Here is a 17,598-nt window from a genome sequence, read left to right as displayed (position 1 = left end):
CCTGGACGAAAATGGCGCATCCTTGTACTACAATACCCAGAATTCCCGTCTGGGGTGCTTCACAGATGATTCTTTACACCAGCGTGGTTGTTAAAAGCGCAAACCGGCCGGTATGGTGATAGTGATAGCTAGCTAGCTAGCTTTACAGAAAAATGTGACTGCGCAAATATTATCCTTTGCTGTCTTCAATATTTCTGCATTTATATCAACAGTGCTGACAAGCGGTTTAACGCAAGTGAGTCTAGATGTCTATTAATTTACATTCTTCTTTACCTTCTTTATTACAATTTTATCAGTTATACAATTTCAGAAGAATGGTAATCACTGTGTAGTCTCCGCAGCAGCCAGTAACCCTGGCCGTATAACTGGCAAAATCAGTTCGTCATATTAACGCATGCAATTGGATTAGTTGTCTGATTAGTTCTGTTACTGGATGCAGCTTAGCGCAGCTTTTAATCTATTTTCGTTGTAGCTACCATCTCTCCTTTTTTGATTATTTTTCATTATAGCTATATTCTACCCTTCTCATGTTGCTAGTAAATTTGACAGGTTAGTACCACAGTCGGTCGTAGAGGTCACTGTGTTCCTACTCACGTGGGTAAAAAACTGCTACGGTTTGTTTGTTTTTTTTAAATATCACAGTGACTTGGTCCTCCCAGTATTATATTGGTATTGCATGTAATTGACTTGATGTCATCATCCTGTGTATCAACTAGCAATAGTTAACTCACTAGCACAAAAAGTGACATGACTGTGTTTTAGAGGTAAAAAACTTTATCTTTGCTGAGACTGTTTTATTTATTTCTGCAGAATTATGCGGCGAGCAAGAATCAACGTTAAGCCTAATTTCAGGCCTGGAAGTCGAAGTGGTTTGGCAGGAGAGCTGACCTCACAGGGTGCAGCAGATACTGACAGCACCCTGCCAACAGTCAAAGCTGAAAAACCAGCCATGCCTTCACCCTCTCCCCAGGTAAACCCACCTGTGGAAGAGACTCCCCAAGCTTTAGGTGTTAAAAATGATCCACAGTCACCTTTGGCCAAGTCCTCACCTAATCAGTAAGTATTTCCTCTCTGGCATTGACAGTTTTGCCTGTACTGTTGTTTTCAGTAATAGAGTTTATGGGGTTACTGTGATCCCACATTCTCCACTGGTGTTCCAGTTGTTGTTTAATAAAATGGGGAAACATTGAGCACTTGATTTAAAGTGTTTTCTTTGCGCTGAATGTAGGCATGGTGGAGCACCCTCTAGTGGCAGGAGCACTCCTGATGCAGTTCCTCAGAGAAGAATGAGGCTCTCAGCCACTCCAAAACTTTCCAGACCACGAGTCACTTCTGTACCTCGCCCGGCTGCCAGAACACCTAGCTTGGCAGTGCCAACATTGCCCAGTGATGGACCTGGGCTTGATTCTACTCATGAGACTACAGCTTTGGACTCAAGGAACTCTGACAATCTGTCCGACTCTGGGATACCTTACTCCACGTTGCCCACAAAAGTAGCCATGACGTTGTCCACATCATATCCACCGTTGTCCCCATGTGTGCCTTCCACATCTGGCCTCCAGAAGCCTTTCGTTCATGATGAGAAGTCAGTGGAGGACTCCCCACCGTCTCCTCCGCCGGGCCACCTGCCTCAGCAACCTCCACAGGAGCAAGGAGCCCATCAGTGCTCCACACAGGTGTCAGGTGTGCCCTCGGTGTATGCAAAGTCCACCTGTTTTGATATGCCAGGTTCTCCTAAGGAGACAGACAAGGAAAGGATCCTGAAGGCCCTCAAGCTGAAGGAACTCATGAAGATCGAAAAGAGGAGAGATATTGAGGTGAAAGTCAGTGTGATGTTTTGTCCTGTTTGTCATCAAAGACACTGGGCTTATTTCTTCATTTGGAAAGTTTCTAACAAAAAACTTTATACAAAACATATTTTGTTAACGCATTGATGAATTTTTCATTCACTTTGGAGACTGCTTTTTGTAGAAAAAAAGAAATGGTGCATTAATATAAGCAATTAGAGTATCTGTGCTCTAGTAGTCTGTGCTTTTGTTTATAGATTATTTTTTTCATGTGTAGAGGGCCAAGAAATCAGTTAGACAAAAGAGAGAATATGCAGCCCTGGACCACAGTAAGATGACCATGAGGGATCTAATCTACTACCTGCCCAATACAAGCCCAATGAAGTAGGTGTCATTTTAGTCTTCCTTTGACAACCAGGCCCAAAAAAAAAAGTATCTCAAAATGTGCTCCTTTTAAAGCATTCTATTTTTTTTTTTTTTCATTTTACAAGGACTGTTTATAAAAGAAATCTTTGTTTTGCATGATTTTGTGCATGAATAAATGCATGTGGTACATAAATCTACACTCTGGTCTGTCTGGACTCCTTAACAGGTCTTCCATGGTGCGTGAGGAGGACCAAGCCGAAGTTACTGTTCCACCGTTGCCAAAGTAATCTTAGCTCCGATTCTTCTTTTTCCAGTATTTATCCCCTTCTTTTGTAGTTTCTTTGATCTCCTCCCTTGTGCAGCAGCTATGTATTGCAGTGTAAAGGCCTTTAGATATGTTGCCCCACTCAAATTGAGTACTGGAGTGTAATGGTAATCACAGAATGTGCTATATGCAAGATGTGCTACTGTTTCAATCAAGACTTCTAGTCTCTGACAGTGTTCTCATACTGTCAGGAATGATCAGGTGAAAAAAAAAAAATCAGGTGAAGCATAAAGCCTAGTGGTTACCTTTCATTTTACAAGTGGGAAGCTTTAAAAATGTGCCCCCTTTAGAGTGGTTTAAAATGTAAAGTGGTTGAGAAGCGACAGCTTTTCTTGGAACTGATGATGCCACATTCCTGTTCATTGTGTAAGAATGTATTCATAAGCCAGTTCCTGGGCAAATGACCAATTTCTTGTCAGGGTGCCAGAGAAAACCCAGGAGACAGATGAGGAAGAGGCAGAGTCTGAAAATGAGGGAATGTTGATGCCAAAGGTCAGAGTGGCAGAGGATGGCTCAATCATTCTGGATGAAGACAGGTGGCGTTACTCCCACCTACAAGTGCATTTGTGGTGTTCCTGGATCAGGAATGGGTTGTTCTCAAGAGAAGCACACTCACCTATTTTGTGTTTGTTTTAGCTTGACAGTGCGAGTTCAGAGGACCTCTGATACCGTAGTGGTGGAGAGCTCAAATCCCCTCTTCGAACGAGGATCAACTACGTCTTACACAAGCTTCAGAAATTGGAACTACGTGAAAAGCTGGTCAGTTAGAGGTAACTGAGCTCCGATGCCCTTTGCCTTTTCATGGCATTTCTGTACTGTTTAAATTGTCACTGTTTTCTGATATTAAATATCATAAATTGCCTATGAATTCAATTCTGGTTCTGCTTATAGTTAAAAGAAATGTCTACATTTAATATGCGCATAGTTATTGGTCATGGAGAAATTTTTGGGTGTGTCTAGCTCAGTGGTTCAGGTACTTGACTAGTCATCAGAAGGTTGCCAGTTCAAGCCCCATCAATGCCAAGTTGCCACTGTTGGGCCCCTGAACAAGGCCCTGAACCCTCAGCTTCTCAAGTTGTGTTAAATCAGAATTGTAAGTTGCTTTGAATAAAAGCATTAACTAAATAATGTAAATGTTTCTTCCAGAGACAGACATGTTTTTTCTGGCCATCAGCATGGTGGGCACAGATTTCTCTCTGATTGCTCAGCTGTTACCACACCGTAGCCGTTCTGAGATTAAGGTGGTCCCTTTTTGTTTCTAATTCTATAATTTATATTGGTAACTAATCATGGTACAGTTAATGAATGATTGATATTTTGTCTTTTTTTTTTTTTTATCTTTATAATTAAGCCATCCAGAATAAAACAATGGTGTAATACCTTCATGATATATGGCATGATTTAATTTGTGCGCATTTAACTTGATTATAGAACAAATTTAAAAGAGAGGAGAGGGCAAGTGCATGGAGAATTGACAAAGCTTTCAGTGAGTTGTACTTTTTTCCATAAATGGAAGTAAAATTAAACTGGTTTTGATCATTTTCGTGGAATACAGTGTAATGCAGCAAAACAAGATTTTGAAATATTCAAAATTCTTCAATATGTAATTTTCACATAATGTGATCATTTTACATGAACATTTTACAGTGCTAACACTACACCTCTTGTTGCTGTCCTTCAAGGAAATAAGCGACCATATGACAAGGAGTTCTTTAGCTTTCTGCTGGAGAGGGTTTTGGCCAAAGATAAAGAAAAAGGAAAATCTATCAAATTAGTAATGACCCAATCCAGAAAAGCAGGGAAAACCAGAGGTAACAGTGCAAAGTTTTGGCATAAGTAATAATAAATATGCCATGTAAAAGCCCATTGGGCCAGAGACTCTAAAAGCTTTTAATGTTTTAGTTCTCAAAGTAACATGGGCTCCTTTTTTAACACCTTTCCAAATGATCCAGCAGGTAAAAAAGGAAAAAAATCTGTTTGTGAAGAAGAATGCCATGGTGATGAGGAAGATCAACACTTTGAGATGGAGGATGGTGGACAGGTCTATGCAGAAAAGGAGAATGAAAACCTCTCTAATGTTAATGAAACGGATACTGCCCCAGCTAAAAGGAAGCGAAAACGTCCAAGGCAAGTTAACGAAGCTAAGGATGCCGAGGACTTATCTGAGGAGCAAGTCCAAAGGAAAAAAAGGAAACGTAGCAAAACGACCCCAAAAGGTAACTTTTTAAATTACTATTTATCCGTGCATTTAAAATAGCAATATCAAAAGTCTGCCATGAAAGAATACAAAGTGAAAAATGTATATGAAATGCAGAAATCTATAAATTAATTATTTGTCGTTTCAGGGATTAGTTCACCACACGATGGTGAAGATGAGAGTGGCATTTTCAACATGGCGGATGACGCTGTGAATGCCAATAAGGAAGATGAGCTTGGGTCAAATGCTCCCACACGGAAAAAGAAGCACAAAACCTCAAGAAAAGGTGGCAAGGAGGGAGAGGTTGAAAAGCCAGCTGAAGGAAGAAAGGGCAGTTGGAGCAGAAAGTCACTCAAAGGTTCCAGTTAACATTTGATTTGAGTTGACATTTACTGATATTTAACACTTACTACCTCATTAACATTTGATGACATTTAGCATTTACTAACTAATATAACTCATGTTTGTTCTCCTGAGGAAGCTCAGGTGCCTGCCATAGCAGATGTTTTTAATGATTGCTCAACATAGTGTTCACTTTTGGGTCAGCTCGGAAAAAAAAGAAAGAGAGTAATGTGTATTAAAAGTGTTTTCCTTATGTATCATGAAATTCAGTTAGCGATGACCATGAGTCCGTTAACACTAATGAAAGTGGCATCACTGATGATCACTCTGTGGCCACTATGAAGACATGTAAACGTTCCAAAAAAGGTGACCTTAAAACAGGTGGATCTACCAAAGGGAAAAAGAGCACAAAGCGAGAGGTGCCGAAAGGTAATAACTTTTTGTTTCATCAGATATCATTAATTACCCTTTTGTTTTGAGCTCATTCAATTAATTATTTTCTCTTCAGGCACAATGAATGAGGAAACTGAAGAAAATGGAGAGGCTTCAACAATGGGGCCTTCAGAGGCTGATAAGTAATGGTTTTTAGCTTCCAAAAGGGTTTATCTGCACATCTAAGTGTTCTTTCTTATGCAATGAATCACTGCTTCTTATGCTGCAACTGGACAGGAATGGCGCGCTGGTCCCTGCTCATGCTGTGGATGTACCCCAACAAAAGTCTGTCAGGGTCGCTCAGAAGCCCAAGCCCTACCTGGGCAGAAGAGGACGCAAGAGAAGCATTGAACCTGAAACTACTAATGAGCCTGATGACATTCAAGTGAGTCAAATTGAGAACATTGATAACCACTGTAAAAGTAAATATTGATGAGATCTAGAGCAAGATCAAGTGCTGTTGTCGTGGCTTGATTTTCAATTTATGTAGTGCTGTGGAGGAGAATACCCCCATCATTAGCACTAGTTTTTTGGTCTTTATTAAGTTTTTTTTATTTATTTAGGTAGCGATTAGTCCTATGGAGAAGGGACAGCTCCAGAAAGAAGCAGAGAATGTGATGGAAAGGACTCCCCCAAGGTAAGTAATTTTAATTATATCCCTTTTTGTTTGTTTGCTTGCTGTTGTTTTCAACATTTTGACTGCTCTGTATGTTCTTCCTGTGCAAATATTACAGGGAAAAAAACCTACATAGCCCTTCTAAGCTCCATTCCATAAGTAAAGAATCAGAGCCTCCTGGGAATTCACCTGCTTCTCCATCTATTAGTGAGAGCTCCTCTAGCAAGCAGATGAAGATGCAAAGGTCAGATAGAGCAAAGCGCAATCTGACTTTTGGTGGGCAAAAGGGGAGGAGAAAAGGAATGATGGACCACGAGGAATCTGAGCATGATCCAGCCTCTGAGGATAAGGAGAGCCCCAAAAAGCAGATAGTCACTCAGGAATCAGAAGACTCCGACATGGATAACACCTTGGATGAGGTAAAATAAATCAGAGCACGATCAGCGTTGTCTGGTCCTGGAATTCATCTCAGCCGGCCTTGACTGACTGGATCTGATGTGTTGGATTATGGTTGAAAGTAAGCTCTGCAGGCAGCAGATTAGTAGATATAAGTACTGAAAGCTGTTTTAGTGTAGTAGCTGACTATCCTCTGTTCTCTTTCAGAAGCTTGGGGACTTCTCATACCTACATGCTTTAAACAGTAAGTTCAGCTCAGTATAAACGACTGTTCGTGTGGTCATTCTTGTACTGCTCCTAAAAATATTATTCTCACCTAAAGGTCCAATGTTCCAAAGAAGACCATTGGTGATGTTATCTCGTGAAGAAGTAGACATGTTCCTCAGTGATCAGGAGCAAACAGCTGCTAAACAACCATCGCCATTACCATCACCATCATCATCGCCACAGATGAGTCCTCTAGATTTATCACTCAACACAGAGCTCTCATTTCAACTCAGCAACCTTATGGAAGAGAATGTGGAAGTTGGTCAAGATGAGTGTGTGGTTGGAGGACCTCCAGACATTGATTCACAAAGTGCTGTTCTTGAGAGTCACTGGGAAGATCTGGAGATGATGGAGTCTGCATCGGTAAGCAGAGATGTTTGGGCTTCATTTGTACTGACCTAAAGGAATAACCATGAAAAACAGTGTTTTACTTATTTTCCATATTACACATTCTTTTGTTAGGGTCAGTCTGATCCATCAAGCACAAGACACTTTTCTACCACCTTAAATTCAGACAGTAAGATATGAAGCAATATTTTTATAGTTTGTTTTACATGTTGATGATTTGATCTTGGTATGCAAGTTCTTATATCTTTTCACAGTGAACGATAAGCCAGAGGTGAACAAGGTAGAAACTTTGTGCCCCTTGGAGAAGCCTGAACCACTGTTCCAGTCCAAGACAGATAAAGGTAAGACCATAAAATAATTAAAACTCCAAGCATCCAAATTTGTATTCTTGACCCAGAAGGGGGGAAAAAAAAGATTTGATTCTTACAGATGTCTCAACAGAAAATGATCTTCAGGCTTCTGCATCTTTGGCTTCCTTAGAGGATGTGGCTTCTGAGGATCTTGCCTGCACAAAACCTAATGCACATGGGTCCCATAAAAGAACTGCCATTATGTTGCTTGAGTCTTATGGCACTTCCTTGGCAACCCAAGATGCTACAGAGGTAAACAAGACATCTGTGCTTGCACTGGTGCAATCGTCGGTGCTGCCACAGGAGTCTTGCTCTGGAGTCTTGGAGGGATCTCGGGCGTCTGTAGTGGCAGCACCACAAACTTGGGACAGACCACAGGGGTCTGTATCGATAACCACAGAAATCAAAGAGAACATGCAAGAGTCTCTTTCAGAACCTGCTGAAGTCGTGGAAAGATCACAGGAGTCTGTAGTGACGGCACTAGAAGTTAAAGAGGGAACCCAGGGGTCTGTCATGACGACCCCAGAAATAAAGCTGAGATCAGAGGGGTCATTGGTGTCCACACCAGTGGTCAAAGAGGACTCTCAGGAAGATGTTGAAGTGGCAACACCAGACATTAATGAGAGATCACAAGTGTTGATACCAGAAATCAATAAGTACTCGCAAGGGTCACTGCGAGAACCTGCTGAAGTCTCCGAGAGATCACAGGAGACTGTTGTGCCAACACCAGAAATTATGGAAGGATTTCAGAGGTCTCAATTGATGAGCACTGAAATCAAAGAGGATTCAGAAAGGTCATTGCTAGAAACCTGTGAAGTCCTTGAAAGGTCACAGGAGTCTGTAGTAACAACACTAGAAATTAAGGAGGGCTCAGAGGATGCCTTTTTGGCAACCCCAGAAATTAAAGCATCTCAAGAGTCTCGTGGGTCTCTGCTGGAACCCTCTGAAGTCTCACCGATGTCTCAGGAGTTTGCATTGTTAAACCCAAAAATAAAGCAGATGCCAGAGGGGTTAGTCATGACTACAGCAATAATCAAGGCACACTCTCTAGAAGAAGAGGAACATGCTATTCAACCCAGGTATGTAATGAAAAATAAAAATGTGACTAGGAAATGTGTAAGCTATTTTTTGTCCTGACTATCTATTTCTCATCTTATTAGCAGCACAAAATTATCCTCTGGTACCTCCATTTCTTGTGAACATGGTGGCATCCTAAAGAGGAGAAGCAGGTTCCTGAAGCCTAAACCTAACTTGAATTTGGCATCCAGAGTCATGAACTGTTCTCCAAAACAAAAAAGCATAGAGCCTAACACAAGTAAGCTCCATGCAATAACATGTGCTGACCCATAAACTAACATTGCACTGCCTTGTATTAATGATCAGTGGTTGTGTTCTGTCTTGTTTATTCCAGCTGTCTCTTCTGAGAAGCTTTTACTTCAGAGTTCTGCTGTTGACCAGCTCTGTGACTTAGATTTTGCCAAGGAGAACATCTCCAAAAAGAAGGGGATATATCTGAGTTCTGTGCATCATGCAGAATCTAAACCATCAAAAGGTTCCCACGCATCAACTTATTACTCCATTCCAGCCTTAACTTCAAAGATTCCAGTCTGTCTGTTCTTCCCTGGAATATAAACTGTTGATTGGTATCTGGAGAATATATTTTGTTTGTTTGTTTTCTTTACCATATATTAAAATCAAGGCAAGGTTTGTTTGTTTTTTTTTCTTTTTCTCATCTTGCTTATACTGCCAGTTCCTAGTGGTGCATCTGTAACAGTACTGGAGCAGGAGCAGAAGATCACTACAGTAACTTTGAATGAAGTCAGTGCTCCAGTGCTACAGATGGCTTCTGACCAAACTAAAAGCAGTTGTGATGTGGTCATGTATGTATCCAGTTCTCATTAGTTGGTTTTTTTTAAAAAAAAGAAAGGAAGAAACTGCTAACATATTAGAAGTGAGTATTAATTTCAATCAACAATTTAAAAGCCAGAGACTTTCTATAAGATCTTTTAATTCCTCTATAGGACACCAAATTGCCAGTCTGTAGCAGATCTCCAGAAGACTGATACTTCACGTGTTTCGCCTCTTCCCTCACAAACGGGACAGATGACAGAAACATGTCACGTAAGTAAGATGCTAGAGAAGTACAGTGTTTCAATTTAGATCCAGTGAACATCACAAAATGCCATGAGGGATAGTTTCTGTTTAAATTTTTTAATTATTAATTATATTAATAATTATATTAATTAATTATTTTAAGGTTGCATGTGCCCCTGCAAAGGTCATCCATTCAGCTGGAGGTGAGCCTGTTTAACAAGACTAACGTTGCATTACGTTAGAGGCAAATTTAAAATGGTGACATCATAATTACTTCTTCTCTCCTGTCCAATTGCCACCATCTTCACACAGATGGCCAAAGTAATGAGGAACCCACCTTCATCTTGACACTCTATGAGATTCCTGTCACCCAAGCAGATTTGACCTTCGCTAGTAATGACTCTGCAATGACCTCTGACTTATACCCTGTTGAAGTCCCATCTCCACCAGTGTCTTCCGCTTTACCATCTACACCATACTGTCCTAGGTAACACTTGCTTCTATAGTAGTTTCAGATAGGATTAAGCATGTAAATTGTTACTTGTGTTATGTTAAACCAAAGCATATTTTATGGAATAATTTTATACAGGTTTCTTTGGCTTTTCTAGTATATTTCTGCCTATGAAAATCGAAGAGACTGAAAAAGAGTGTGTGGGCATATCACAAAATGAGTTATCTGACTCCTTGGGAATGCTCACTGAAGATATTGGAGAAAATGTCACATTGGGCCTGACAACCACATTGAAGAGAGGTGCTGAGTTCAGTGAAGAGACTCCAGAAACAGAAGGGAGCCTTTCCCCAGAGGTCATCAAAGTATGTCAGGTTGTTGTTGTTGTTGTTGTTGTTGTTGTTGTTGTTGTTTGTCATGTCCGTGCATAGGTTGTGCCTAATAAACATGTCTGAGTCTGATTAAATGCTTTGAAAGGAAAAGGAGTCAGCAGATACTCCCAGGCCACTGAATACTCACTCACAAGAAAAATCAAATATATCATCAATGTTGGAAGAAAAACCAGCACCCAGTAAGTAGAAAGCCTGAAGAAATTTCTTTAAATTTCCTTCAATGTACAGTTGTGTGCATATTGAAATACTGGTGATCTCAATTGGCATGTTGTAATGCTTAATTATCTCCATCCTCAACAATAGACATTTGTATTTTTAAATACATGATAAAAGTACACAATATTCAAACAAAACATGTGAGTTCATTGTAATAGACAAGTGACCAACAGTGCTTGACCCTCCTTGCCATCGTTCTGGTTTTTTATATTTAAACTGCTGGATCATGCTGTCATATTAAAGGATAAGGCACTTTCTCCCAAGCTCTTGGAAACCATCTCTAAAATATTTTGCCTGAACCCAGTTTTTTTTTCCTCAATTAAAACAGGCTTTGGATTTTAATGGGAATCCGGAAACATTGTTTCTATTAGAAGTTCTTTAAAATCGGGATTTGAGTTTTTAAGTACTTGACTTGACTTACAGTTACTAACACACAATTTGACTCCTGAATTTTAGAGCAGGTCATGAAGGTTGACTATCAAGGCATGCCACAAGCAACTCATCAAACCATAACACACCAAGCAAAAGACAAGTATAAAGAGGGTTCTGCAAAGCAAGAAGCAGAAGATATCAGGTCTGTTCCCGATTTAAAGCCCCAAAGTCCCTGTGCTGACAGTGTCCAGAACTTAAAGATCTTAAATCCAAGTATAAGTATCATATCACACTCATTACATCAATATGAGCTGTTACAATAACCCTTTGTCTTTTAGTGTTAAGTCTTCGCCCCAGGACACTGAAAAATGTGAAGGTATATCTCACGTTGTGTTGGCTGATGTCTTGATGCCGGTCTCGGAAGATTATGTAAGCAAGGAGAGTGCAATGCCTGAAGAAATTAACATTCACAGAGAAGGCTGCTCTTCAGCTGTTCATGCAAAGACACAAGAGATTCCTTCTGAAGAGCTAAAAAAGGTACATGTTCATAGATAAAAAAATGTTTGGTCACATTTGCATACTGTGTGTGTTTTGCAATTTACAGAAAGTTATTTTACAATGAACTACTGACTGCTATATACTGTTTGCTACAGGTAAAACATCCTACAGCTGTATCCAGTCCATTGTTTAGTATAATGGAGGATTCGAAGTACAAGCAGTCATTGTCAGAGGAGAAAAAGGCACCTGCCAAAAGGAAAGGTAGACAATCTAATTTTATGCTTTTGTACTGATTGAGAAATTATAAATTTTTATATATATATAAATTCAAAAAGTAAAAAATAAATGTATATAATTTATTTATTTTTTACTTTTTGAATTAATTTATTTACTTTTTTTTGTCTTCTGTTATGTTCCTCTTATGTTGTTATTATTCATTTTATGTTGGCATAATTTTCTCTGATTTCTGTCAGAAGGAAAGCTGGAACCTAAACTAATAAAAAGATCATGGGTTACAAATGACTCCATGAAAACTGATCAGCCTGTTACGGAGAAGAATCAGTCAAACATTTCACAGGCTGTTTTGCCATCACAGCAAACCATGGTACCTCAGGCAAAGGAAGATTGCAGTCTTATTTCAACAAGGCTTGAAACTGAAGGTGTCCCACGTATGCCCAAATTGGAGGATAAAACAAAAGGCAAAGAAAATTTAGTATCTGATCCCCCTCAAGGAGACGTCTTGCAGCAAAAACGCCAGATTACACAATGCTCTGTTAGCCTCTTGAAGAGGTAAAAGACCACTTGCAAGTAAATAACAAATTATTTGTTTTACATGTCTTCCGATTGTTACCAGGGTAATTTTGTATCTTTTAGTCCCAACCCGCAACACAAGGACTCTGAAGAGGATAAAGATTATGCAGGTGTTTCTCATGTGGTAAAACGCACTTCTGATGTGATGCAATATATCACTACTGAGGGGACAGCACCTGTAAGTTCACCTAAGAACAAAGGACTCCTCTAGAAAACCGAGAAAAGCTCTCTGCTGAATAAACCAAGCACCAATGTTTCATATGTATACAGGACAAAAAGATGACAGGCACGCCAAGCCCAGATGATGATTCTCATAAGAAGGCAATTGACACAATATTGGCTTCCCAAGAAATTAAAATGCTTGTTGGGAAAGGTGGGAAAATGGTGCTTTTGTCACTTGAAAAAAAGCATTTAAAATTTGACTGTGTAATTGTTAATTACATTTTTTTTTTTACTTTTTCAATATTTTGTATATGTTGCAAGCTGAAAGTGAAGCCCAAATGTCTTCTAAAAACATTTGCTTTAAGATGAATCCTCAGAAATGTCTCAGAGTGACATGGAGCCCATTCATTCAGAACTGGCCCCAATGATCTTGCCATCACCTTGGCAATCAAAAATACATGAAGTTGATAATGTGCCAAATGAGACTGCAACCAAGCTCCTATCAGAAGATTTTGCAATAAAAGAGGATATGAATTCAAGGTCAAAGGACAAAGAAAGGTAAGTAACAGTAGCTCATAAAGGAGATGATTTCCATCAGTGTAATGATGACCTCAAGGTAAAAGATAATCAAAAACCTAAAACTGTTTTAAGACCAATTACACAATTACTAAGGTTTGCTTAATTATTTTTGTCCTGAAGTTCTGGCTCTGTGGACTTAAATGAGGCTGAGGAAGAACGTGAGGGTGTTTCTCACATGGTTTTGGCTGATGTTTTTGTTCCTGTCTCGGAGGAGATGGGAGAAGATTTAAGTGAGGACTGGCAACTACCATTTGTGAGCAGTCCTACTAGAGAGGAGGTCAGTCATTCAAAGATGCAGGAGAATCATTTTAGAATTGAAGGCAAGGTATGGTTTTGTGTGACTTATTGTTCCCTTGGGAGTTAGTCCATAGTGTTTGTGTCTTAGTTTCTATTTCAGTTGCATGATCAAGACTAAACAAAATGTTTCCTACAGGTGGAAAAGGCTAAAGATTTATCCACAGCATTTGCTGAAACCATGAAGCAGAATTATTCATCCTCAAAGGAGAGTAAAGCACTTGCCAGAAGAACGGGTAGTCAAATATTTGGTTTCAGAGTTCCTTTTTTGTTTTTTTGTTTTTTTTGTAAATTAATTAATTAATTTTTTTATTTTCAGTCAGTGATGCTAGTTCTCTCTTGTTTCCACCACAAGGCAAGCAGCGGGTGAAGAGGGCAAGTGCTAAAAATTACCCCTCAAAAACAGCTGAGAATATCACGGAGCAGAGCCAGCCAATGTCACAAGCTGTCTCAGCAACATCCCATCCAACTGTGGTACCTCACAGCAATAAAGATTCTCATGATCCTTCCACAAAGCTGAAAAAAACAGATATTTTATATGTCCCTAAAGTAGAACCGGGTTCAATAGCCAAACAGAGGTCAAATTTGGCAGACGGAGAAGAGGAGTTGAGGAGAAAGCATGCTATCATGCCATGTACAGTTAGGCTATCAAAATGGTAAGAAAAAGAATTTTACATTTTACCAAGCCATTTTGTTTATTGTTAAACATCCCATGCAGATCATCATTTCTTTGTTGGTTGTCTGGTAGTCTTGATGCCCAGCTCCAGGAGCAAAGACCCCAGAAAGCAAAGGATGATCTTGAGAAAGGGTCAAATGAGTCTTTAAACAAAGTTCAAACAGCAACCACCTCATATAGTCCTAAAGTGGAATTAAGCTTGGAGGGCAAGGGTGATTCAGTGGTGACATCTCATAAAGGAGTGTGCTCACAAGGATACCCAGAAGCCAAGCTAAGCGCAAAGACTATATGGTAGGCTGTTTGCCATTCTGATTTCATTGTTATGTCTTGTTTTTTTTCTCTCTCAAGAACTACTTTGCAACTTGGTGGCTCTTCTTTGTTTCATTGCATAGTACTGACTCTCTGTTTGTGGACTTCGAAGAGACTGGGCCAGAGAAGAACTGTGTTGCTCATATGGTCTCTGAGGAGTTAAGAGAAAATGTAAGCAATGACTTACAGATATACATACAGATGAAAGCCACTTAGCTAGTGTTCCAAAGAGACTGGACAAGACACAGAAAAATAAGATATACATTTTGTCTTGTGTGATTTTTGTGCTAAATTAACTTTTCTTGTATTTTTTATGTAAACAATTATAGAATTTATGAATTAATTTTCTAAAGAAAATTAATTAACTTTTTTTTTAAAATAACTTTTCCTCATTGCTGCAGAAGTTAAAAAAGGCAGCAATTTCTAGCCCAGTCCAAACTGCATCAGAGGATTCAAGGGAGAGATCAATAATTGAAGAGGGAATATTAAAGGAGCCGCCAGTATTGGTAGGGAAAAACAGTCCTGCAAAAGTGAAAGGTAAAAAAAATATACAGTGGAATAAAACACTGTATGGCTTTGTTGGCATATGGCTTTATGTTGGTGCAATGCCTGGTTAAATTGTGATGTGGTATTTTCTTTGATTTCACTCTCAAGCAAATCTAAAGCTTCCATTTGCAAAACGACTGGACAAAAAAAATGAATCCTCCAACACCAATCCACCATTTTTAGAAAACAGGGATTTAAACCCAACCAGAACTGTTTCAAGAATGCGTCAGCTACCCATAACTGTTTGGGCAAAGAAAATGTCCATACAGCCAGCAGCAGAGCTGAAAGCAGAAGATCTCTCCAAGATGTCCAAAATGAAATCAAACTTTAAAGTCAAGGAAAGTTTGCCTTTGTTCTCAAATAAAAGTGAAGGTGTTGAAGTTGGGCACCAGAGCACCAACCTTACTTCATGGTAAGAAACCTTTTATTTTAACCACTATGTGAAAGGTAAAGGTTAATGGTAAACGATGTGACCATTTGTCATGACTTTACTGTTGTCAAGTTCCAAAGTGCAGCCCCGAGACTTGAAGGAGACTGAGCAGGCTCATGAAAGAGTTTCTCTCATTACTGAAGTGAGTAGAGTCTGTAATGAAACACATGAAGCCGGTTTAACAGCTCACTTATTTTGAAAAGTCTTCCAGTTTCCAAACAGTATTTTTATAGAGTTTTTCAGCATTAAAGAGATGGGTGATTGAGTACATCTCTTATAGATGGAAACAACAGGAGATATTCCCACAATGTCAGAAATTAACAAGGAGTCCAGTGAGGGACCATCAGGATCACATGTAAAGACATTACCTGCTAGACGTAGAGGTGAGGCAGAGGCAACTTTCTGATTATTATTATTATTATTTTATATATATATATATATATATATATATATATATATATATATATATATATATATATATATATATATATATATATATATATATATATATATATATATATATATATTATATATATAATTATTATTATTATTTTTTTTTAATCCTATTTAATATCCTTTAATAAAGGATTATAGGGAGTTAAGACACAACTAAGAAGCCTAAAATTGTCTAAAACTGCCTCACCAACAAAGTTGTGTAATCCCAGTTTGTCTTATTCGGTATAGGATAATGTTCTCTTTCAATCAATCTAGCAACCCAGTTTACATAATGCTTCCTCTGATTTCTCAAAAGCTAAGATACGAGTGAAGCCTACACTGTTCAAAAGGACCTGCACTAAAGATGAAGATACCTCCTCAAAAACTGGTCAAACACTCTCAACTCAGTTCACATCAAGACCCCAGCATGATCAGGCAGCCAAAATAAAGGAAGAGTCTGAACAAACAACTAACCAGCACACTCGACATTTGTCTGATATATCCCAAATTGAGAAAATAAACTCAGAGCCTATGGAAAGCTCTTCCCTGCTGAGTGATTCATGGTTGCCCAAGTCCCCAGCACTCTCACCAAGGGTCGTTCTCTCCCGTGTAGCAGTACAGATTGGGGAAACTGGTTCCTCCTCCTGCACCCCTGCTTCTTCTCCAGTCAAAGTCTCAACCAGCACATACCAACCCATGACTCCTCCACAGGTAGATATTAGGGTTGGTGCTGGTCATAGACACTTGTTCTATGCCAAAACATGAACTGCCTTGTACTGTAAAACACTGAAACTTTCAAATGTTCATCCATATTTTCTTTCTCCAAATCGTAGTGGATGCCGTCTTGTGTTGGTCCACCTCTACAAAGTAACTCTCCCACCTCTCCCGTTCCCAGTGAAAATACTGAAGATGAACCAGCCAGAGTTTCTCAGTTCTTCATCCATGACATCTTCACTGAAATTGTAGATGCAGATTGACTTCCTTTCATAACCAAAGTCTCTAGGCTGTGTTGTCATGGCTGCTGTATTAATTAGCTGCCCGTGATGGAGAGTAACCAGTACAAGCATGTTTATTCTAAGGGTCAGGTGTTCTATTCTTACTTAGAATTTGCAATGGTGCAATACAACTTTGGTGCTTGATTTATCTGTAATTTAGCTCTTAAGTTGCATGTAACTGATCAATTCTACCCGAGTATTACTGTTGCCTTATAGTATTAAAGCTATAGAGACCAAATTTTACCCAGAGCTGCACTAAGAAACTGTCTGTCTTCTATGGATTCAAATGCTTTAAAGTATAATGGCTATTTTGGGAATGATTGTTACTGAGCCGATTTTCCTTTTTTGTGTGTGTGTTTGTGTGTGCGCGCAATTTTCTGAACTTGGTGTTGATTTGACAAGTAATATATATTTTTATTTAAGGTGCATTCCTTGTTGCCTTTGTTTAATCATAAGTAATAAATAATCACTTACTCCTGTTTATTAAATTAAATAACTAGATGTTAGTCCTGATGCCTTATTCTTCTCTTATGAAGGTTTGTCGATGACCAACGCATTTTTGCTGCTGATTAGGCTTATTAGTAAGATGCTGATTACTAAGATTTATCATGTTTTTTTTTTTTATTTAAACAATTACATTTGCGTGCACTTTTAAAGAAACTTGTGTGCTAATTGTGTCTTTTAAACAAATCGGAATAATTTGACCTTGCTTGTTAAACACTAGATTTCCATGCTGTTATTAGAATAGAACCTTTAACTATAACTCATACCAATAACTATTTTTATTATAGATGTGCTCCTGTGGTGCAGTAGAGCGTGGATATGATACTCAACACTGAATAAGAGCGGTTTATATAGCTGTCAGTGTTCTGCTAAATGCTGTATTGATCAGTGGCCTTCTACAGTATTGAAGAGG

The 17,598-nt window shown here is 39.0% G+C and overlaps 1 protein-coding gene across 1 annotated transcript; it reads left to right on the top strand.

The window, feature by feature from the left end:
* The first annotated feature begins 136 nt into the window (after positions 1–136).
* On the top strand, positions 137–17,417 carry bdp1 (BDP1 general transcription factor IIIB subunit). Its single transcript, XM_081714106.1, has 48 exons — positions 137–235; positions 811–1,056; positions 1,229–1,817; positions 2,065–2,171; positions 2,380–2,436; positions 2,898–3,014; positions 3,115–3,248; positions 3,625–3,719; positions 3,910–3,964; positions 4,161–4,289; positions 4,434–4,694; positions 4,824–5,033; positions 5,288–5,446; positions 5,526–5,592; positions 5,687–5,834; positions 6,013–6,086; positions 6,184–6,484; positions 6,672–6,705; positions 6,784–7,091; positions 7,191–7,245; positions 7,331–7,417; positions 7,506–8,505; positions 8,587–8,741; positions 8,838–8,978; positions 9,177–9,306; positions 9,448–9,547; positions 9,684–9,723; positions 9,833–10,007; positions 10,129–10,333; positions 10,446–10,539; positions 11,033–11,150; positions 11,287–11,485; positions 11,602–11,707; positions 11,920–12,235; positions 12,320–12,434; positions 12,527–12,629; positions 12,784–12,976; positions 13,118–13,322; positions 13,431–13,527; positions 13,647–13,947; positions 14,040–14,258; positions 14,360–14,447; positions 14,678–14,813; positions 14,931–15,234; positions 15,325–15,394; positions 15,533–15,635; positions 16,004–16,398; positions 16,521–17,417. The coding sequence occupies exons 2-48, from the start codon at positions 815–817 to the stop codon at positions 16,662–16,664; spliced, it is 8,481 nt and encodes a 2,826-aa protein (XP_081570232.1). The 5' UTR covers positions 137–235; positions 811–814; the 3' UTR covers positions 16,665–17,417.
* Positions 17,418–17,598: the final 181 nt, after the last annotated feature.

This window comes from Electrophorus electricus, chromosome 5 (genome assembly GCF_041902795.1).
Source record: "Electrophorus electricus isolate QZ-2024a chromosome 5, ASM4190279v1, whole genome shotgun sequence".
Taxonomy (NCBI): domain Eukaryota; kingdom Metazoa; phylum Chordata; class Actinopteri; order Gymnotiformes; family Gymnotidae; genus Electrophorus; species Electrophorus electricus.
This window is presented reverse-complemented; position numbering and strand designations above follow the sequence as displayed.

What these genes read in the sequence shown, in the direction of transcription:
- bdp1 (XM_081714106.1), top strand. Translation starts at nt 815, where the DNA reads ATGCGGCGAGCAAGAATCAACGTTAAGCCTAATTTCAGGCCTGGAAGT. An exon ending in GAAAAGCTGGTCAGTTAGAG is followed by an intron (nt 3,249 to 3,624) that starts GTAACTGAGCTC and finishes TGTTTCTTCCAG; the next exon opens with AGACAGACATGTTTTTTCTG. An exon ending in GGCACCTGCCAAAAGGAAAG is followed by an intron (nt 11,708 to 11,919) that starts GTAGACAATCTA and finishes GATTTCTGTCAG; the next exon opens with AAGGAAAGCTGGAACCTAAA.